At 45.1% G+C, this 22249-nt stretch overlaps 2 protein-coding genes across 3 annotated transcripts; both read right to left on the bottom strand.

The window, feature by feature from the left end:
• Nucleotides 1-214: 214 nt before the first annotated feature.
• LOC104326043 (G-protein coupled receptor 35) lies at nt 215-4306 on the bottom strand. The gene has a single exon (XM_069792024.1). The coding sequence runs from the start codon at nt 1999-2001 to the stop codon at nt 1066-1068; it is 936 nt and encodes a 311-aa protein (XP_069648125.1). The 5' UTR covers nt 2002-4306; the 3' UTR covers nt 215-1065.
• Nucleotides 4307-6915: 2609 nt separating this feature from the next.
• On the bottom strand, nt 6916-11613 carry LOC138686827 (glypican-1-like). Of its 2 annotated transcripts, none has more exons than XM_069792022.1 (2): nt 10510-11613; nt 6916-8343 (listed from the first exon to the last, which is right to left on the bottom strand). In XM_069792022.1, exons 1-2 carry the CDS (start codon nt 10933-10935, stop codon nt 8308-8310), a joined length of 462 nt encoding a protein of 153 aa, XP_069648123.1. In that variant the 5' UTR covers nt 10936-11613; the 3' UTR covers nt 6916-8307. The 2 variants fall into 2 exon arrangements, with proteins under 2 accessions (XP_069648123.1, XP_069648124.1); XM_069792023.1 differs by lacking the exon at nt 6916-8343 and adding an exon at nt 8678-9833 and having other exon boundaries at nt 10506-11609.
• Between the last annotated feature and the right edge of the window lie 10636 nt (nt 11614-22249).

The following is a 22249-nucleotide window of genomic DNA, read 5'->3' as shown; positions in this document are numbered from 1 at the left end:
AGGGCATGTGGCCTGGGGCTAGTTAGTGGTTTTACCTACTTAGCTGTTTGTGGGTAAGTGCATCACAGGGTGGCATGCACCACTCTGCCTTTGAAAATCCCAGTCTCTGTTGTGGATCACATCTCCTGCCCCTCAATTACTCAGCGGGGAGATGAGCTGTCCCTCTTGGGGACAGACAGCAGAGCAGGTCCTGTACTGCCCGATCTCCCACCTTTTCCATTTAACTCATTAAGAGACTGAGCTCTGTGCCAGTAATGTGACTTTATTTATGTTAGTTTCTTTGGAACAGCTTGCTGCCACTTTCTTTAGACAGTCCTTTACATTATAAGGTTGAATAGACCCTTAATACAGACCCCTTATTCCCATTGCCCCACCCCAACTCTTTGGGTAGTAGTTTTAATGCCATTTGACTCAAACACTTTTGATGTAAATTTTTTTCCCCAGTATAAGTAATTGCAATTTCCTCTGACCTTGTGTTGCAACTGATAACCATTTTGCAGCTGTTGTGTAGTATGAATAGTGCTGTAAAGTTGTCTAAAGCAGGCTAACTCTGCCTCTGCTACTGTGATCGTGCATTACCAACTGAAAACAAGATGTTTGTGACTTACAAAAACATCCTCCTTTCTTTTTCTGCAGTGGTTTCACTTCGACTTTTTTCTTTTTTGATGTTCGGAATAACCTCCATTTCTTTGTCACAGCTACAGCTGCATAAAAACTGATCCAAGGTGGGGGCAAGGGACAAAAAAACCCCCAGACCCTTTACCACTGGCTGTACTTGTTTTGCATTTTCTGGGAAAATTAAAGACGGTTTTTGCAGGGGAAAACTATCATTTTACTCAAATTTGCATACGGCAGAAAATTATCAGTGGCAACCTGTCATTACATCAGGATCTGGACTGCTGTGGTTGTCTGAATAGGGGCTAATATTCACATGTCTGAATCCTTCCCATTAGCAGAAAGTCCCTCCATCCCACTCACAGAAAAAAAAAGTGCGCAAGCCTGCTATTGAGTCCCAGTTGAACTTGAATGTAGCAAGCATAAAATGTGTGCTGCATGTGTTTTGCACTAATGTGTTACGTGTGGGAGCTGAATTTCAGCTTCTTCACTGGCTTCAGATTTGGACTTTGCTAGCTTGGGAGATGCTTCCTTAAATTCCTTGTTGACAAAGTAGTAACAAATAGCATCCAGGCAGCAGTTTGTGTTTGCGAGGACTGAGGCGAGGTGAACAAAATTATTAACCCTCTGTATTGCAGAGCAGTTGGAGCTGATGGAGTCCATTATAAAGCGAAGGAGATGCCCGACATGAAGAGGTAAAAAGCATATGATGAACACAGTCATGTTTGCAGACACGATGTAGACGGCCTTCCTGATTAACTTTTCCTTGTGACAGTTTTCATTCTTCTTTCTCGTGAGTTCTGCAATGACTTGTATGGAGCAATAACTCAAGATGATCAATGGTATGAAAAACCCTACAATAATAGCACACAGTGTGATCACTGAGGGCTTAACGGAAGATTTTTCAAAGCAAAGTTCATCTTGTCCTCGATCCTCTAACTTTTTAATGAGGGACATCACACAGATAATGACTATCCAAAGAAATCCAGAGGCAAAAGCTGCCTTCTGCGGTGACCGCAGCACCTTGGCTTTCAAAGGGTACTTGATTGCAAGGTACCTATCAGCTGCCACAACAGTGATGATACAGATGCTCATTAAGCGGTTTATGAAATAGCCACCTTCCAGAGCCAGGCACCATCTACCTACCTTCAGCTGACGGAACTGGGATAAAGTTTTAAAAGGCAAAGTAAAGAGCAGCAAGCAGTCAGCCACAGCCAAGTTGACCATGTATACTCTGGTTTCTGTCCATTTGCCAAGTTTGCAGCAGAACACCCACAGCGCCAACACGTTCAGCAAAATGCCCAAAAGCAAAACCGGGATGTAAACACACAGCTGGACAAGTGGAAAGCTTTCATAGGCTGTGATACTGCAGCTGCTGAGGTTCATTTTGGGGATATTAAGAGGCACAGCTCCTGCAAAAGCAGATTAAACCTTTTAGAAGCTAGACTCTTGACTGAATTGGTGATTAATTCAGATAGTTCAGGGCTTTACCAACAGTGAAAACCAGACTGTGTAGATGACTCTGCAGAGCAGAGCTGGCTGTAGGGTACCTGGTGGGAAGGGGAGGGAGTGGGGCATGAGCCTGATCAGTTGTGGAAGAGAGAAAAGCGCAGGTTCTCACTGGGTCCCATGCGGGGAAGACTGCTTGTGGAGGGCAGCAAGGGAAAATGCTTGGGCCTCTTTTTTGGGCCAGACTCAGCGCAGGCAGCAGCAGGTATCCTGCAGCTAGGAGTTATGTGAGCTATTAAAATTATCTGATAATGGAAAGAGGATGCCTAAACCCAGCTCTCACCCCTTCCCTTATAGTGGTGCTGAGAAGAAGCCAGCCAGCATCCCCGCAGCTCAAAATGCTCCAGATGTGCAGCAAAAGGACAGCTGTCCTCTCCCTAAGTCCTGAGTTGTCTCTGCATCACTTCTCATTAGTGGTAAGAGCAATTATTAGTACATCTCTCATTATTTTTAGCTGCCATTGAATCCTGTACTCAGTGGTAGCATTTAGTGGTATGCAGCAAGAATCAGAGTACTGGGGTCCGCATGCTGTCTTTCAAGGATTGTGAAAGTTGGTCTTTGTCTCAGAAGTGTTAGAGCAATCTGCCACAATTCCAAGACAAAAAAACCCCAATGCCATGGCAAGAAATGTGGTCAGCAGCCACATGAAATAGAGAGATGAGCTGTATCTGGTCTAGTGGGTGGTTTTATCACCTTGGGTCTAAGGGCAATATTGCTGTTTTCCCTCCTGCTTTGGAGGAGTTAATGCAGGAGTGTATTCCAGGTGCAACTGTTCATGGACAGAAAAGACCTGGGAAGTCTGAGATGTCTTTGGATTTTCCCTGCAAGGGGATCATGGCTCCACGGCAGCAGGTTCCTGGGGCTTAAAAGCATCCCGAGCAAGCAAACCATAGCACAGTGCTGCAGCATCTGTATGTATCTGCAGCTCTTGGCTAGCTTTGAAAATCATGCTGCTGAGGAATCATGCCAGGACACCTCTTTGGAGGTGAGGGAATATGCTACAGCCGATACCTGCAGCAGGTCTGTGCTTTGGACACAAGGAATGAGTTATGAGCCCAGAAGATATAAGGGTAAATCATAACAGACAACAGAGAGATCTAGCAAAGGCTGAGACAACCCTTAAGCATCTAAAATGTGTCTAACGTGACCAGTATCAAAATGAGTCTTTGAAAATACACAGGCTCCAGCCCTCTCTCGTTTCTCCACCACCATTTTGGTGTTCCACCATGGCTGGGGAAAGGCAGTGCCTTGCAGAGCTCAAGCAACCAGGTCAGCAAATAGCCAAGAGGAATTACCTGCTCGCTGTCCTTGGAGAGAGTGAACGTTCCGGCTGCGGTGCGATGTGCAGGCACAATGAGCCCTCCTAGCAGTGCCCCTGGCACTCAACCAGTGAGGTGTCCTGCAAGGACCATTTGCCAGTGGCTGTGATGGCAGCAACGCTGGTGGAGGAAGCACCCCCGCCTCTCCTCAGTGCATTTGCCCGGGGTTGAGCTTCCTCTGTCACCACTGGTGTGGCTCGTACCACCCCCTGTTGACTAAGGAGCCTGCAATAGCCCTGCAGTGAGGTGAAATACTCATCTGCCATGTGGCCCTGCAGCAGTTCCTCCGGCAATGGAATGGCTTTGGGTTTTTCCTTTGATTTACTTTCCAGTGCCTGATGTCTCCCTGGGCAATGCCCATTGACCTTCCTCACCCAACAGGCTGTGCACATTGGTTGGAGGGGACCCGTTGCCCTGGAGGATCCTGAGGTCTTCTCTCTGCCTTCTAGACTGCCACTCCTGCTGGGGCTGGAGCGGGGACTTCCACCTGCTGTCATGCCACTGAGCCCCAGGACAGAGCAGCCCTGGCAGGCCCCCAGTCCCATTCACAGAGCTGTTGGAGAGGTGAGGGCTGTGGTTTGCAGACAGTTTTCTGATTATTATAATGGGTTTCACTCTGAATCATGGTAATTCTCTCATCTTCCATAGTTCTCATCAGCCAGTAATTCTGAGAAAATGTGACACTGTGACCCTGTGACCTGCTGACTTTGTAACTGCTCTGTGGTCGCATGTGCCTGCTGGCCAGGGGCTCCTCCTTGGCTGTCCATTGCAACCCATTTACAAGAAGAGGTCAAACAAGTTGATCAACAAGCTCAAAGGTCCTGCTGTTAGTACCTTGAATTGCTGTCTTGGGCAAACACATCTCCCCTTCCCACTTTCCAGGTCGTCTAGAGCAGCTTCAGGAGTATTTCTGCATTGTCTGTCTGTGCATTGCAAATCAGCCTATGCGATTAATTCCTTGCCAGTGTATAGTCAGTATAGAGCTTAGCTTAAATACTTCTCCTGAGTTTCCAGGGACTGCTTTTGCCTTTCTTGTGGCTGCTTCTTGGTGGATGCCTATAAGTAGTTACTGACCTATTAGTACATCAAGCTCATTGATCCCCACCCACCATCATTTTCATGTCATGGTCCTCATTAGTACTTTAGTTTTCTAAGTCATCCAGCTCTTGGGTTGTGATACTTTCACCACTGTACAGAAAGCACCTCACTTTGCATCATCCTCAAGTGTTGTCCACACACTCCTATTGTCTATGTCAAGGCAATCACTACTGGCATTAACCATGAGCAGTCAAAATTAAGCCTGGAGGGAGCTCAGCTCATAGCATCTCTCCAGTGTGAGGCTTCCCATCCACAGCTTGGTGCTATGGTCACCAGACAACGGTAGCTATACCTCCCATCAGCCCAGTGAGGGACAAACCGTGTCACCAAGCACAAAGCAGCTGGCTGTGATCAGCAGGTTCACCAGAGCACCAGACCAGTTCAGGTCAGAGGAACTCAGCACCAGATACTCGTATGGAAAGCTACAATGAAGTGTTATCTGCAGAGAACTTACGTGTCTCCTGGTGTGGCTCTCAGGTCCTTGTCTGATTCCTGGACGCTGTTGGGTCAGGATCCTCATGCTTCACTTCTCTGCACATTGGCTCCCCATCAGCCACCCTTTAGGCTCTTGCAGCTGCTTATGGCCGCCTTCTTCCACCCAGTCGCCGGTTTTATCACCTCTGCCATGGACCAATGATGCTCACTTGGTATTTTCCCCTGCCTCTGCAGTTCTTAGCCTGTCTCAGCCCCGTGAGTGCTGTCACCATGTGGTGCAGTGCAGGTAACACATGTGCTGCTTTCTCACTTACTCGCTGACAGCTCTCCGGCAGGGTAGTCCAGGGGCCTACGGCACTGCTGAGTACCAGTGCCTGTACAAAGTGCATTACCGCTCTCAATGTGCTCCAAAGGCCCTTTTACTGACACCAGTGTCTACCACACCTTGGCTGGAAAAGTGATTTTCTTAGTTGGGATAGAGTTAATTTTCTTCCTAGTAGCTAGTATAGTGTTATGTTTTGGATTTAGTATGAGAATAATGTGGATAACACACTGATGTTTTCAGTTGTTGCTAAGTCATGTTTAGACTAAGTCAAGGATTTTTCAGCTTCTCGTGCCCAGCCAGCGAGAAGGCTGGAGGGGCACAAGGAGTTGGGAGGGGACACAGCCGGGACAGCTGACCCAAACTGGCCAAAGGGGTATTCCATACCATGTGATGTCATGCCCAGTATATAAACTGAGGGGAGCTGGCCCGGGGGTGGCGGTGTAGATTGCTGCTTGGGAACTAACTGGGCATCGGTCAGTGAGTGGTGAGCAATTGCATTGTGCATCACTTGTTTTGTATATTCTAATTCTTTTATTATTATTATTGTCATTTTATTATTATTATCATTATTTTCTTCCTTTCTGTCCTATTAAACTGTATTTATCTCAACCCATGAGTTTTACTTTTTTTTCTGATTCTCTCCCCCATCCCATTGGGTGGGGGAGGAGCGAGCAACTGGCTATGTGGTGCTTAATTGCCAGCTGGGGTTAAACCATGACACTACTTCACCCAAAAAGCAACTGGAAGCAGACAGACAGAACTCAACTATGTCTTTCCAGGCTACAGAAAAAAGTGGGTTATGAGAAATGGCCACAATCTTAAAGGACGTGAGGACCAGGAATGACCATACTGTCTTTGTTATATTATTGACTTGTTGGAAATGTAAAGCATGTTTAGATAAACATTATTTTCCATATGTGTCCAGCACATTCAATTAACTATTTAAAACATTTATAAAAATTCTATTTTTGGGCCTTTTTAATTGGAATTCAGTTCCCATCCAAATGCAGCTTGACCCACCATGTGTTTAAAAACTACTCATATGGTAAATAGGAAAGCTGCCATTTACCTTATACTAACATAAAAGTTTAAAAAATAAGGCTGAAATGTATTGTGAGACACAGTATTGCTTCAATAAAAATGTAGTGATAGACGACCTTCATCAGCGAAATGAAATACAGGATTTAGTGAAAAAGCCTATAATTAGTAAAGAAATTAATCATATTTAATTTCAAACTCAAATGAGAATCAGCCTTAAGAACATCTACTGAGAAAAGGAAATGCAAAGAACTATTCAAATTGATTATTTCAGTAAGTGTTTCTTGCTTATGTAGCTGGTGTTGCATCACATCAATCCCCACTACCATGGGGAAACTTAGAATTCAGGAGCAAGAAGCAACTAAGATCCAGCAAAGGAAAGATTGTCCTGACTGATGAGCAAAATTCATTTTAAAACACCTCCTCTCCCTGCCTTTGGAAATGGAACATTATTTATTTACTTTTTCTGTGCTTTCATCTGAGATTCGCAGGTTGTCAGGCCTCCGAGGGGAATTTGAGGACTCTGGACATTTTTTGACGTGCATGGGGCAGCTCTGCTCCCTGCCCATTGGTGCAGCATGGGCATGGCGCTGAGATGCACGAGGCCAGCAAGGACCCGTGCATGATTTCACTGTCCTGTCTGGGTGCCCTGGTGTGGACAGGATCACCTCTGCTACCTGACCCCACAGCACTTTGTGCAATAGTTCTGACCTAAGACTTAGATGCCTCAGCAGTATTGTAATGTGAGTAATAGATAACAAAACCAGCCAAGATATTCCTGTTTATCATGCTGCACCTCTCTGAGGACTTTTTCCTTTTGTTTTATAAGGGGTTATCTCTCAGCCCTTGCCATTTTTACTATCATAGTTTTGCTCCCCCCCTCCCCGTACTTCAATTCACCTACACCACGTACTTCACAGAAGCACATTCTCGCTCTTGTTGCCGAAGCTGGCAATTGCTCACACCAAGTGTGGATCTCTGAGCAGCAGCTGGCAGGCAGCAAGCCTCCCAGCGCAAGGCCTTCACCTGTTCACATGAAGCTCATCGTTGCAGCAAACACTATTTTTGGGCAGGTGCCAATCTTGCAACCAAAGAAAAGGATCCTAAACAAAACTGGGATTTTTTTTTTCTCTTGCCCTGGCATGCAGCACGAGGTGTGCATCTCTGGGGGAGCCCCTTCTCTGTGTGCCCTTCACTAAGGCTTTTGTGGCTGCTGCCATTTTGGTAGCTGCTACTTCAGGCAGACAATGAAAAACGCACTTGGCATTGTGCAACTTAAATGAAAACCTGCAATTTGTGCTGAAAGAATAGGTACAGAAACATACAACCTGAATGTGAACACAGAGATGCTGCCCCAACACCCCCACCCACGTGTGGCACATCAGTAGCCCGTAACCCTGTACCGGGGCAGGGCACCGACCCGCACATCCATCCCCAGGCCTGCCGCTCCACCTGGGCTGCGAGGAGCCGCACCAGCCACGCGTGTGCCCCAGGCCACCTCCCACAGCCGCCGTGCAGATGGCAGCGCTTCCACTGCTGTCAGCGTGGTGGCAGGGACTGCAGCATTAAAAGCTTTAGATCTTGGTGTCAGAGCCTGCAGTCTGTCAGGGTGACTTTGCCTTACAAGCTAGGACGGCAGTAAAGATGAAAAATGGTTTTGCCATTTTCTCCCCGGCTGCCCTCAAACTATTTATTGCCAGTAGGATATGCAGAACGCCTGCTCCTGGCACACCGCTCCTGTTCCTAGCCCTGCGCGCCCACCAGACACCAGCCAAGGGCTGCCCAAAGCGATGGCTTCCTATGAGATCGGGCAGCTGGAAGCTGGGGAAGAAAGGTCCCCCTGGGCACAGTGGAATGGCAGCAGGAATGAAAGAAATCTCACAAAGTCCCCACCTGTAGCTCAGTCAGGGCAGGCCCTTCCCCATTTTAAGACAGCCAGAAAATCTAGCAAACAGCACCAGTCTTTCTCTAGAATGCCCAGTAATGCAGACTCGGCACAAGGACCTGAAACAGCGATAGGATACAGGTGACAAACACTGAACTGGAAGTGTCTGAGAAGCCAAAACCAGGAGGGTTTTAATAGAAAGCAGTAGCTTTTCTGGGATTTGAAAATAAATAAAACCGAAGTAATCTAATTTTTCAGAAGCCCAAAGCTAGGTAATTTATTTCTAAGTGTCCATTTAAACAGGCTTTCTTAGACTTCCTGACCAAAACACTCACTGCTACTCTGTACAAAATTTCAGCTCAAAGAGTTACTTTTTTAAAAAGACAGCTGCTACCAGCTGACAGAAAAAGTCAAATCCCAGTCTCTGATCTTAAAAGTCTTATATACTTTCTCCTAATGTCATAAGTATAAAGCAACATGAAAAACAACTAAAACGAAAGCACCAGTTGCAGACCGAGTTCAGCACTTCACATCCATTTGGCACTAGTGTAAATGCACATCAGGTAAAGTAGGTAAACCAGGCCTTTTATTTTAGACATAGCTGAGGGCATCTGTAAAATGGATTTCCCACCTCAGCATTCTCACCCCCTCTTACCTAAAGCACTAAACCCATTCCTGAAGACAGGGGAAATGGACCAGTTTGGGCCTTTGTTACAAAATCAGCTGTCAGGGAGGCTTTGCTGAGGTTTCCTGACTCAGTTCACGCAGATTGTGCTACAACAGCAACATGCCGGGTTAACTGCAACCCCAAGGAGGGCTCTTGTGAGAGAGAGGAATGGTTGGGACCCTTCTGGAAGACCCTCCATGCTGGAGGAACAGGTTGGGGGAAGGCAGAGGGAAGAGGAGGATCTGTGACAGGTCATGTATGCCACATTCCGTTTGATAAGCGATGCCAAGAGAATTCAGAAACTGTGGACCAGAATCAAAATCCAGTGGGTCAGAAGCCTACATGAAGATGGGGGAAAAATATGCTGAATGTCGTTATCTCAGGTCCTTCCATTCTGCTGATACCATGTCTGCAGTTGCCCTGCCAGCCTGCTTTACCCACCAAACTCGGCTACAGCCAGAATCATGCACATTGAGCTGGAAATCTCTGCCATTCAAGGATTTATGAAAAATATTTTACTTTGGTTCCCCCTGAAATTACATCATTCTCCTCTTTTATCTGTCTTAAGTGTCAGGAGAGTGTCATGTTAATGAGATGTACAAAGGCTTTTGGGTAGCTGAACAGTTTTATAGTCCCACATTGATAAATTAAAGCATTTGTCACTGTTACCACATTAATGTTTCTTCCTGAGATCAAAGTCTGGATTTGCTGCATCGAATAGTACCGTCCTCTGCTATGCATTACCATGCATTACCTTGTGAGGAAATTAATTGCAATTCTATATTTTTACATTCACAGTTTAATCACACCCTGATTCTCACACGTGCTGATTGCCATCTCCACATGCAGTATGCAAGTCATTTTTTTAGTATGGATTTTCTCCTCACTACCTGTGTGAAAAGCCCAAATATCTTTTTTCAGGACACTCACCTTCTTCTGGCTCTGAAAGGCTGCTTCTGCAGTAAAGAATACAGACAATTTCCTTCCTTCTGAAACCCTGGATTCAGTCATGTTAATTTACATTTATATAGCACCTTTCATCCCTGAAGATCCCAATGAACTTTAAAAACTCACCCTCTCTGTACACAGAAGCTGTACAAATATACACGGCTACATAAACAGACACAGCAATCCCATCACCGACCGCTGAAATGCATCTCTCTGCACGTATTCCCAGCACACTCGTGGCAACTCAGCTCTGCACACCCTACGTCATATCGCCATCAAGGAGGAAAATAAGGCAGCATGATTTAGAGGCATGCCATTTCCCTGTCGAGGAAGTGCGGGGAATCGAGGCAAGCAACAGAATGGCTTTTACAGCCTGGATGACTGACATCTCCTTGGCACTCTGCTGCATAGGTTACAATGAGGTAAAGACTGATTTGTGGTGAATTATACCTCACTTCTTCTGTGCTATCAGTGCCTGTAAAAGTCCAGGCTTGTTGCTCCCTTCCACTGATGGGTGACCCTCAAGCAGCTTGTTTTATAGAAGTGAAAAAAACCTGCTTGCTTTGTAATGAAAACATAAGGGGAAATAACGCCCCCCTCTCCCCAACAGTAGTAGTTGACTGGCTCCTGCCAATGTGTGGATAGAGGAGAAGGAAGAACCCCAACATACCTGAGACACCTTTTTGACCACATCGCTGCCCACAAGAAAGCCCTGTGCATAGGAGCGCGCTGCAATGAAGGCTCGGGTTGCCTTCACCTTCAGGTCCCTGGGAACTTCCCCGAAGGGTTTGTGCTGCTCCGCATGTTTCACCATGCAGTCCAGGTACTCATCTGTGATATGGTACTGGGGATTCATCAGCTTGAAGAGCCGCTCCAGCAAGCGTGTCCAGAACTCATTGAGGGCCTCTTCCAAGTTGATGTTGGAGCCCCGGTAATAGCGGCGTAGCTCGCTGTACAAGTCCTTGAAGATCTTCATGTTTTGAGTATACAATTCTCCATACATGCTTGGAAAAGCATCATAAAGGGCCTTTTCTGACTTGTTCAACAAATCCTGGAAATAACCTGAAGAAAGAAGAAAAAGGAGACGGTGATGCATCAGTTGGACAAGCAGGAAGCTAATGGGCTGGGCTGTTTGGCAGCAGAACCAAATGCCCTGAGAAAAGAGAAGGGCCCTAACAGAGCTTTTCCTCCAACAAACCTTACCCGTACTCTCAACCCTGAGCCTTAGCTGAGAAGATTGAAGGAGGAACCCCCCAGCGCCAGTGCCAGAGAACCATGGTCTGGGCCTCTCTGCCTTTTCTGGTGGCCTCACCTAGAACCAAAATTGAGGCTCTTCTCGGAGCGTGTTAAGGCACCATAGTGTTGGTCATAGGTTTTCTTTTCAGAATGCATCAACTGGCATTGCTTACATATACTGTAACTCGCCACAGTTGTCAGCCAACACCTTACGAGAAACTCAACCCTGAATCAAGAACCAGCTGCTTCTGGCACAGAAGTTGACACTTGTTAAACATCACTAGAAAACGTAAACACACAAGGCTGCTTGGATGCTGCTCAGGCAATGGAGGCCTATCCTGTAATGACTGCTGTTGGAGTCAGACTAGTGTATCAATATTAGCATCCATACCAGAATGAAGCAAGATAAAGATTTAATCTAGAAGATAACCTGAAGTCTTCCATTTCATCACGTGAAAGGTTGTTATTCCTCCAGCATTGCCTGCTCTTACCATCACACAAAAGTGATGGCTCTTCTGGAGAAGACTGCAACTTTAATTTTAAAACAGAACTGCGTGCCCCCACCATTTTCCTTTTTTCTTGGAAGGCTGCCATTCCTGGCTGAGGCACTGATAATTTAGGGAAGCCAGCAGGACTCTAGTACAACATACGTGTCTGAAGCACAAAGCACAGCAGTCTAAGACAAGATCCCTGCAGGCACAAGCTCTTCTTTGGGACAGCACATTTACCTGAAGAGGACGTGGCTTTACTCTGACTAGCTGTCGGACCTACTGACCCAAAACCACCATGATCCAATGCACAATTTGAAGCTGCCTTTGGAGAGATCACTGCAACTTGTCCGAGTCGCCTTTCTTTCCTGCCTCACTGCTTATTTTCCAATGCGTTATTTCCAAAGCCCTGGTGAGATGGAGCAGGGCTACACCAGCGATGGTGCCATTCCTTCACAGAGATGCCCCCATCAAGCCTAGTCATCACAGCCGGCCTGGCTCTGAGGCACAGCCTGTAAAGTGTGTGCCAGAGTCCCAAGCTGTGACAGGAACAGGCACGTCTTATTATGTTTTTAAAGACAGGGCTGTACTCAAGTGTTTTGAACTGAGGCCAACATTATCATGTTCGAGGTTCTCTTCCCGTTTGCTCATTTGGATTTGCATCCTGCTTTTGTTTAGGTATAAACAACTAAATGGTTTTACACCCTAGGTTCAGTGGTCGTAGAAGTGACAGAAATGCAACTCTCTTGCTACATACAGCAAGGTAAAGATGACAGATTCAGCTCCTCCCTTACCAACATCTTTAGGTACTTCCATCCTCTTGACTGACAGCTACCTTCAGGCTCTCTGAGACTGCACAGTGGGGAACTCATAGCAGGACCTGCCTGATTCAATTTACTGATTTACATAAGCAACTTTTATCATCATTTAAGTCAGTGAGAGGAAAATGATTTAAATAATCATCTTCATTTCAATTACATATGTACTTTTTAGGGCCTTTTTGAAGCAAACCTGATTATACTATTCTTTAAATCTAAATTACTATTTTTTTTTTTTTGGTGATGTGTGATAAGCTCTAGTTGGAGGGAAACCGTTATTCAATTAAAATAAAAAAGCATGTATTTAGGTATATAAATTAACTTCACTGTGCTAGGCATATAAGAAAAGAAAGAAAAACTTCTGAAAAATGCATATTGCATGTACAAAGCTTTATTAAACAAAGTATTTTTTGAGGGAACAGCACTGACTACAATTAAAGAGCTCTGAAATTTTAGAACTAGTTAAGCTCATTTCCATGTGTCTTGTTTATATTCACAGACTGGAAAGGCCATTCAAGCCTTCCTGCATTACCAATCTCTCATTGGCTTCTCAGATTTGAACAAAGCTAAAACTCAGCAAGCAGACTGAGCAAGTGAAAACACTCTCTGCATCTGCGCCACAGGCTGCTAATATTGAAACTTCTTGTATTTTAACAAACCGATACCCAGCATTAATAGCCTGGCTTCCTCCAGCCACAATCATGTACTGCTTAATAGTTTAAAATTTGATTTAATTGCTTTTAAAAGATCATAAGCAAACTAGGTCTTAGCAGAAGTTTGGTTTAATCACTTATGCATGTCCTGGTTTTGTTGCCGAAAAACTCGGAATAAAGAACTTATCAACACCAATTTAGTGTAGATAAGCAGACACTTCTTTATTGACGGCCGGGTGCGCAGGTGAGTCCTCTCACGAACCACGCACACCTGAACACCAAAACAATACACCTTATATTAAAACTTATTCATGCATATTCATTAGATTTCCAAGAAAGGTTATACATATTCATTAGATTTCTGGGAAATCATTAGCATATGTAAATGTCCTTTACGCAGGCGCAGTGAAGGTCTCTGGTGGTCTTCAGGAGTCCTCTGGTGGTCTTTCATAGTGTTCCTCACTCGTCTGCTTCTTGACCTCTCAGGTGTTTCCAAGCAGCAAACTGGTGTCCATAACGGTTTCCTCAGTTTCTAAAACAAACACTACAAGGCTACCAATCTTTGTCAAAGCTTCTGTGGTTAAATGATTTTAAACAATACTTGAATTCTTATAGTTACACATTATACATTTTCTTAAGTTCCTAAGTTCCTATGGCTACATTTCAAACTTAACACTCCCATACCCATGCTTCATAATTTTCTACTTCTTAATCAAACCAAACTCTTTTATATAATTAGATTTTAATTTCTTTATCAAAATATTTGCAACAGTTTCAGAAAATGAAAACATGTTATCTAAAATGTTGAATAAAAACTGTGGTTTTTCAAGTGCACTTTTGGAAGAAATGTATTCTTACTCAACCTGACCTGGGTGGCAGTTTGTACTGGGATCCCTCCGTCTCTCAAATGACTGATCTGCATGTGTTTCTCCATCTTTCCTATTAAAACTGGATTTCTTCCTACAGACACCAGTAGGTATAAGTGTGCTGCCAGCGGGCTGTCAGGGCACCCAAACCACCTATAAAATTACCTTGTAATGGGGGGTTCCTAATACAAAAAAGTCAAAAGCTGATCCCATCAACAAGTACCTTACTAAAGGACCTCCGTTTAATAAGAAGGGATGCCTGCAGCACGTGCTGTCCTAACACAGCTTATCAAAGCCTCTCCTAACACAGCTTATCAAAGCCTCTCCTGTGGAATCTCAAGACAAAGGGCGATTTGACCCCTGCCCTCTCCCAGGGTCCCAACTCCTACTCCCCTGCCCCAACTGCCAGAAAGGAGCTCTCTCCCAAGGTAGGACAAGCTTTCTGCAAAGCCCGGGGCCTCTCATCCCAGCCCAAGGGAATCCTTTGGGTCTGTATTTCCCCCCACTCAAACAGTTCAGCCATCGCTAGTCCCAAAGTCAGCCGCACATGGCAATTTTTCCTACTGACAAAATTATCACTGTGAACTGCAGGGTGCCAACACAGGTGAGAGCTTTCCTTTTACCAAAAGGCCTCATCTGCACTGAATAATTGTACTATATGTAATTAAAACTTGGCAGTGTTACTGGCACATACATAGCACCCATCCTGGTAACCCTGATTCATTGGCCTCTACACAGACTGCTCTGCTTCTGCAAAGCGCTCAGGTATCCCCTCTCACAGCCATGGCTCTGTCCCCAGCAGAGCAGTTGTGTGCGCCCACTTACAGGAAATTTTGGCTACTCCACCAACGAGTGAGAAGCTGCAAGAGGGTGATTTACTATTTGGGAGTTTCTCATCCAGCATTTCTCTCCGGCCCTAGCGTCACACGCGAGCCTGGGCTACGAAGATCACAGCGGGGCAAGCCCACGTCAGGGCTGCCGCAGCCCTGAGCTGCCAGCCCACCTGCTCTGGCACTGCTTGCTGTGAGCTGAGTCCGAGCTGATCCTGCTGCAGCATCACCATTTCTTGTTGTATAGTCACTCTCCCCTGCAGCACCTCCTGAAGGGACTCACTCCTGGGCTCAGAAGCCAAGCAGATAACTGCCAGGCAGACTATTTGTCCTGGCAGGACACTTTTTGCGTCTGACTAATCTGAGGTGGCTTCATTTTTCTGTTGCCACAGCCTTCCTACCTGTACAATGAACAGAAATAGCATTCACCCACAACAGACACAAAATACAAAGTTTCTCTTATGCTGATATCTAAAAGCTGCTTCATAGCTTAATGTATCACTCCAAGCACTGCTGGTTACCCATTCACAATTTAATTAAACTGAGCTCAAATTCTCTTTCTTGTATAATCAGTGTTCTTTTCTCTGTGACAAGCGACACTAACTGAATAAATTGCTCAGCAATTCAGGTACGACATGCAGCTTGGCACTCACCATCCAGAGGAAGAAAACACCAACAAATGCAGCCCAATATTTAAGTTCAAGGTAAAAATTACTTTCTTTGTATTGCTACAGGAGAAACAAGATGCATATCTTCCTGTCAAAAAATTGGAAACTGTTCTCAAGAAAGTCCAAACTAATTAAGAGTTGATGAACTGTTACTCCTCACCTAAGTGAGAGAACACCAATTACAGTCAATTCATTTGTGACTGGTTCTCAGAAAGTTCTTCCAGATTTCACACACTGAGAAAAAAAAAAAAAAAGATATCTATATTATCTAGGGAAAATTAATTAGCAATTAAGTCTAAATGTGTTTGTGATGAATGGCTGACCTGGCAGGGAATTTAAATGCCCATTTTGCAGCATTAGAAGGCACTAAGAAGTGGGGTTTATCAAAAGGGATGCACAGAAGCTTGTGCTAACTGCCCTGGTCCTCGGCAGGATCTCAGCCTGCACCACTTGTACACTTAGCACAAGTATCTCCAATTAACACTGTATCTTCTCCTTAACAGTCCCTGCCTACTAATATTCAACCTTTTAATGTATTTACACAGGCAGGGCCTCAGGGTAAAACAACTTGCTGAACCACAGTCCAGGCATCTGTTCTTCTTGATGTCAGGTAGAAGCAATTATTTATTCTAGGGGAAGCACCCCATTATCTGTAGCCATGGTGAGTGGGGGACCCTTAGGTAACCTGGGTGGTTGGAAACCTCTAATAATACAACTGTCCCACTATTTCTATAAGAGGTTAGAAATAACCACCCAGTGGGTCCCTTTGGATTTAGTAACTTGCACTTGGTCCACCACTGCTGGGTCTGCCCTGGCTCTCAAAGGATGATTAGAGTCATTAGCTCAGTCATGGCACGAGCACGTGGAGGCAGCTTCATCTCACATCCTGGACACTTCCGCAAGGCCCCTGAGCTCTGCTGACACCATGTTCTCCAGGCCAGCAGCAACAGGCTCAACCTATGTCTGCATTCATGCACTGTAGCATGTGGCTTCATTAGCCCTGGGAATGGCAGAGATGGAGCGAAGGGGCTCCTGAGGAGCTAGCACTGGAGCTATAAAGCCCTTCTGACTCCAGAAGTCACCACTGCGCTCCCACCCCTTGGAGCAGGTACACAAACAGCTGAGGTGGCTCTGCAGAGGGCCAGCTTCCCTCTGAATTGATGCATTTGTTTTCACTCTGAGACACAAGAAAGCAGTTATGTATTTTCTGGACCAATGCTGAAAAACTGTGGATGTTCTCAGCTTCTGCCAGCCTCAGAAATTTTTACAATGGAGGTGTACTAGCCAGAGATAGCTTCCTGCAAGTCACCTGCTAAATCCATGACTCGGTTTTCCCTCTTTCAAAAAGTTTTCTCAAAGAGCCATTGAACAGGTGAGTCCTTCCTCATTGCTGCTGGCTAAGGGCTTCACAACACTGCAAAGCCCAGAAGGTGATTTTCTAATGCAATTCAGACAAATCAAACTCAATTTTCCCTAGGTCAGTGAAAGGCACAGCTCCTCGGTCAAGGCTGTTCCTACATGAAACATCGCCTTTCACACTCGCTGCAAAAGTATTCAAAAGAAAAAAAAAATTAAATGGGAGTCTGTTTTTTTATTACTATTACTGCCTCTCACTTCCAGGCTCAGAAACAAGACAACCGGCTTTGCTCAAACGAGATTTGCCTTTTGGCAGAGGCCAGGTCTGAAAAACTTCTGCCTCAAATACAAAAATGCCAGAAAGTTATGAGCAAATAAATGAAAGGTTTTTACAACTGAGACAATTCTGCAACCTTGGCCGCTGTTTCTCTTGCTGTTGTAGTAACAAAAACTTACTTCTCAAGAATTAAATTTTCAACCGGAATCTATAACCTTTGCATTCAAGGGAGATTGTAAATCCCCACCCATTCCCCTGCTTCACAGCTTCCCAGTGTTCGCAGCTCATATTTTCACAGTTTCCACATTTTCACGACTCTGGATTCAAATTAGAAAGCTGTGAACAGCAAGGCAGGGACTGGCAGTTTCTCTCTGAAGATGGAAAGTTTTGAGTTCCCCCTTCCCCACCTCCCCCCAGCACCAAGTACTTTATCCAAGCTCTTTGACACCATTTGGTCACTCAACATCTGGAACACACTGGGGTTTCTTCAACTAATGTAATGATGTAAGAGGGAATTAAGAGGTTAAAGGAAGAACATCCAAATGCTCTTTGGGCATGCAGTAGACCAGGCTTTCTTCAAAACCCATCAGATTTTAGAGGCATACTAGAAAAAATATGAGAACTGGAGAAAGGTGACTCTATTACTTTCAGTCTGAATATTATTAAAGCCTTAAGCAGAAAACTGCAGTACAAAAAGCCGTAACTGGAAAGAATAGTACCAGATCAGAGGAGATGAGGGAGGAAAACACATTGCTTAGATGATGCCATTAATTCCAAAATCATATTTTAAGAAGAAATCTGTTCCTAAAGGCAGGTTTAGCATTGGATAATTGGATTTGGTGAGACTCTGGGCAACCACTTCTAGCTACATCTGGAAGTCAGTCATGAGGAGGAGAACAGCATCAGGGTGCAGGGCTCCAGGAGGAAGGAAGCCCATGGCAGGTTATATCTCCAACCCTTCACTTTCCCTTGGAGCAGCAGAAGCAGCACCCAGGGCTCTGCCCTGTCTCCACCTTCCAGCTCCAAGCTCTCCTCTACTTCTTCCTTTCTTAATACAAGAGCAGACTGCTCCACCCCAGGATGGCAAAATTCAATTTCGCTTATGCTTCCAAAAAGCCTTGAGTAGTCCCTGAAGGAACTCCTAATGACTTATGCTGCAACCATGTAGTGTGGCAGTGCTCCACAGCTACAGAAGTGTTGTTCTTGTGCAAATGCTACAAAATTTTTCAGCAATGGGGCAAGATGAAAACTCTCCTGGCTGGTTAGACAGCTTTGCATGGCGAGCTAGGTTTGTGGTCCAAGGGCCTTGCAGTTCAGCCATAAACTGCCTGGACAGCTGGAGGTGGGGGCAAAAATGCGTGGAGGAAGAAGTATCAAATACTGTATCGTAATTTCTCCAGTTTGAGCAAGCACATGAGCCTGTGGTGGAATTCACACAGGGCCAGAGCCATGGAGAGTCTCTGCAGCTCGGGAGGGAGGCCGAGTGAAATATGTTCACCATTAACACTGCTACTGGGTTTCAAGAAGACTGAACTAAGAACAGGAGAGAAAAATAAGCTGACTCAGTGGTGTCCTAAACACCAGTAAAAGCAGGGTAAGAAATAGCATGGGGACATCTACTAGAGCAGAGCTCCCTCTCAGTGCCAGCCCTGCCAGTCTGAGACACAGTATTTTCCTGGGCTGAGTTCCCATTTAATACACTGCTGCACATCCAAGTACCTATTTGCTTCTCCAGTTGGTTTTAATGCTGTCCTTGCATTCAAACTACTATTAGAAGAGAATAATTCAGCAACAGATTTAAGTCATTAAAATCCAAATTCTAATGCATTCATGTCTGTTTTTATTCACTTCAGCAAGTACGATGGTATTTTATTTATACAATTGTTATTACTCTTTATTAATTTAAGTACTACCCATGGCTGTGCTGAAGAGTTGATATCAATACAACAGCAGTGATAGGCTCTGGTTTGTACCTTAGCTGGGTGCTGCCAAAGGAAATAACCACAGTGAGACCAAGTGGCTTAGACTCCACATGCAAATAGCCCTGCATGTAGCAATCCTGATGGCATTTTCCTAGGGGGTTACCTGTTTCCTCATGGTTTCACACTCCTGTGAAACAGCTGCTCTTCAGCTGTGTAGCTGTTTCCTCAGTCCTGATCCACCCTGGAGAATGCAGTCCCTCCCTGCTATATTCTGGATCACTCTCATCTACAACATCCCTCCCATCACTCCCACATTGCCCCTGTTTGGTGGCTGCGACCTAAGAAGCATCATGACCAAGTCTCAGAGTGCAAAAAAGCCCAAACAACTGGAGATAAAATTAGCTTCTACCTAGAAGCTAAAGGATGAACAGTGTGAATGAATGTGCCAGGATGCAAGAATTATGATGCTTTTGGTAATATAACTTCAAAATTTTTACAATTCTCTCCAAAGAGCCACTTCACTGATTTATCCTCTGCACACTGCGTCCTCTGTGTGTGTGTTGAGAACAGTGTAGGAACACAGGACTGAAGAGATGTTGTAGGTCAATGAGACTAGTGCCAGCTCTGCCATGTAATCATTGATTTTGTACTCTCCTAAACCTGCTCAGTGCCCAGAGCAAGAGAAGTTAGAGATCTTGCCCTCAACTCCTACTGGAAGGCTGGTCCAGAACATCTCCTCAAATGGGTGGACTCCTTTTCTTAATTTCTGGTCTAAGTTCATTCTTTTTCCACTTGGTCTTTGCCAATGTGGTCCTGCAGTTTCAATAGTTGTTTTTGTTTCCTGGTGCTCACTCTCTGAGACATTTATACACAGAGTCCCATATTTTCTCAGCATCCATGCTACCTTGCTACACAAGCGAAGGTACTTTCCCTCTTCACACCTGACAGACTCTCAAGTCCTCTTGATTGTTCCACTAACTCTTCTCTTCACCTCTTCTGGTTGGCATTAACTTTTCTTAACTCTGGGTGGTCAGAACTACAAAGAACATCTCCTTTTCTTCACTGGAAATAACACTGTGAATACTGCAAGAACTGTACTTACCATTTTTAGGAATGCATCACATTAGTATTTCACAGACTTTCTGCCACTAACTGGTACATCCCCAGCTCTCCCCTTTGCTGTTTCCAACCAATTAGTTCCCAGCTGTATGCCTCACTCTGGAATATTGAATTCCACCCTGTTTCTATTATTTTGGTCATCATGGTTACCCACTATCCTCTTCAATAGTGACAACTTTTCCCAGCACTGTGTCATCAATTAATCTCATGAACACATTTCTTAGCATTTGTGCAGGTCTTTAATGGGGCTGTTAACCAGGCTGGGGTCTAGACTTGTCTTTGAGAACCACAACTTGGACCTCCCTCCAGCCCAGGAGCTCTTCTTTCAACACAATGTATTGCTACCTCCCCCTTAGATAGTTCACCTAATTCCTTTACTAACTTCCATCTTCTTCAGCTTAATTAACTCCTCAAGGTACAGATGCAAATGTCTTTGAAGTCTCCTGAGATGAGATTAGTTGATAGAACAGACACACCATGAGCAACAGTGAAAGCAGATAGCTATATAGAATTTGACCTAATCTCTACAACAGCTGTCTTTGGGTAAGAGCAGAAGATGGCCTACCTTAAACTGGTTTTAGACTGGGATATATAGCAGACAGCTTGTTTCTTTTGTTAGGGTAAAAAAGAGCTTTTTGAGAAACAAAAACTTTTTCCTGCAAAAGAAAGTTGCTGTTGCATGAAAATCCGTTTTGGAACATGGCTCTGCTAGTGAGAAGCCCCTGAGGAAGCACCTCCAGTCACTCCAAAGAAAGTGCACTTTTTCTGCCAGGACTTGGATAACATTTTCATACTTTATAATACAAGCATTGTGCCCATTTGACACTGTTTTGAATAGCAGAGAGATGTAATTATTTACACCTATTTTTCCTTCTGCATATTCCCCCTCCTCTGTTTCTACAATTTTCCAAGATAGTTTGCTTTTATCTAAGGCAAGCAGGACTGGATCCAGCTATCAAAATAAGGGAGTGCAGGATGTTCCCTGGCAGGAAAGTTCCCCGGAGGGAAAAGGTGACCTTCACTTGAGAAACAGCCTGAAGCTTGTGCTCCTGCTGAACACTATACAACTACTGGGGACACAAGAAAAGCCACCTAAGGTGGCAGCAACAAGCCTGGGTGTCATGAGCACAGCCACCGAGACCCTCCCCAGCCCCAGCAGCACCTCTCCCCAAAACATGGCTAGTGAAGAAACCACTTTAGGCTTTGATGATCCTGATGCACTCAGCATTACCTTCCTAACGTCCCTCGGAAACAGATCTGTGCAAAACTTAAGACACCCCTGAATTCAACTTCATATAACAACTCTGAAAGACAAGAGTCACTTGGGGCTGGGGGGCAAAGAAGACTAAATAGTCTGTATGACTGTCAGGACATATAAGCAAAGCCTGCATGTACACTGCAGTGTTAACAGGAGTCAGCATCCCCGTGCTGGAGCGCCCAAGCCCACTGCAGTATTCCCTTTTGCCTGGTGGAAAAATAGCAAGGAGGGAGCAGCAGCAAGTGACACGCACCTGCTCGGAAAGTGATTCCAGGTGCCACACAACACCCTTGCAGACCCCAGGATATTAAATGCCACGAAATGTAATGCAGCTGACACCCAAGCCATTTGCCTGGTAGCTCCTCTATGGTTTAGGCTTGACATTTCCATGTTAGCAAGCTTGATGCAGTGCAACAGCTGGGGCAGGAGGAGGGGTGCTCAGGGCGAGGGCGGCCTGGCAGCCGCTCTGGGCTGCACATGTGGAAGCACGCGTGTGCTGTGTGTGCAGCTGTGCTCCAAAGGTTGAAATGATTGAGCAGGAGTCAGCTATTAAGGTGTGCCAAAGGTTCATGTGCGCAATGACAAGATCAAACAGCCTCCAGTGGTGCATGCAGGCAGATGGCCCCTTGCACACTCATGGCGGAAATATTCAAAAGCTGTATATGACTGTGGCTCTGTGTCTGCGTATGAGACTGAAAGACAAGCTGCATGTAGGCTAGATTTTTCACATGGTTTTCACAAATTTGGGCCTCCATCAAATTTCAACCCTGTTCCCTGTACATCTCTCAAAACCTTTTTTTATTGAAGCCTATAATCCAACATGGTGCAACAAGCCACAGAAACATGTGTCTCTTCTGGATACTCTGAACATTTACATATGAGCCTATACTGGGTCATACCAAAGCCATACAGTTAGTTA

Source organism: Haliaeetus albicilla, chromosome 9 (genome assembly GCF_947461875.1).
Source record: "Haliaeetus albicilla chromosome 9, bHalAlb1.1, whole genome shotgun sequence".
NCBI classification, from domain to species: domain Eukaryota; kingdom Metazoa; phylum Chordata; class Aves; order Accipitriformes; family Accipitridae; genus Haliaeetus; species Haliaeetus albicilla.
This window is presented reverse-complemented; position numbering and strand designations above follow the sequence as displayed.

Excerpts from the sequence above, each read along its gene's own strand:
- LOC104326043 (XM_069792024.1), bottom strand. The coding sequence starts at position 2,001 with ATGAACCTCAGCAGCTGCAGTATCACAGCCTATGAAAGCTTTCCACTT.
- LOC138686827 (XM_069792022.1), bottom strand. The coding sequence starts at position 10,935 with ATGCATCACCGTCTCCTTTTTCTTCTTTCTTCAGGTTATTTCCAGGAT. Across the intron at positions 8,344-10,509 it reads TGGTCAAAAAGGTGTCTCAG|GTCCTTGTGCCGAGTCTGCA; the intron begins GTATGTTGGGGT and ends TCGCTGTTTCAG.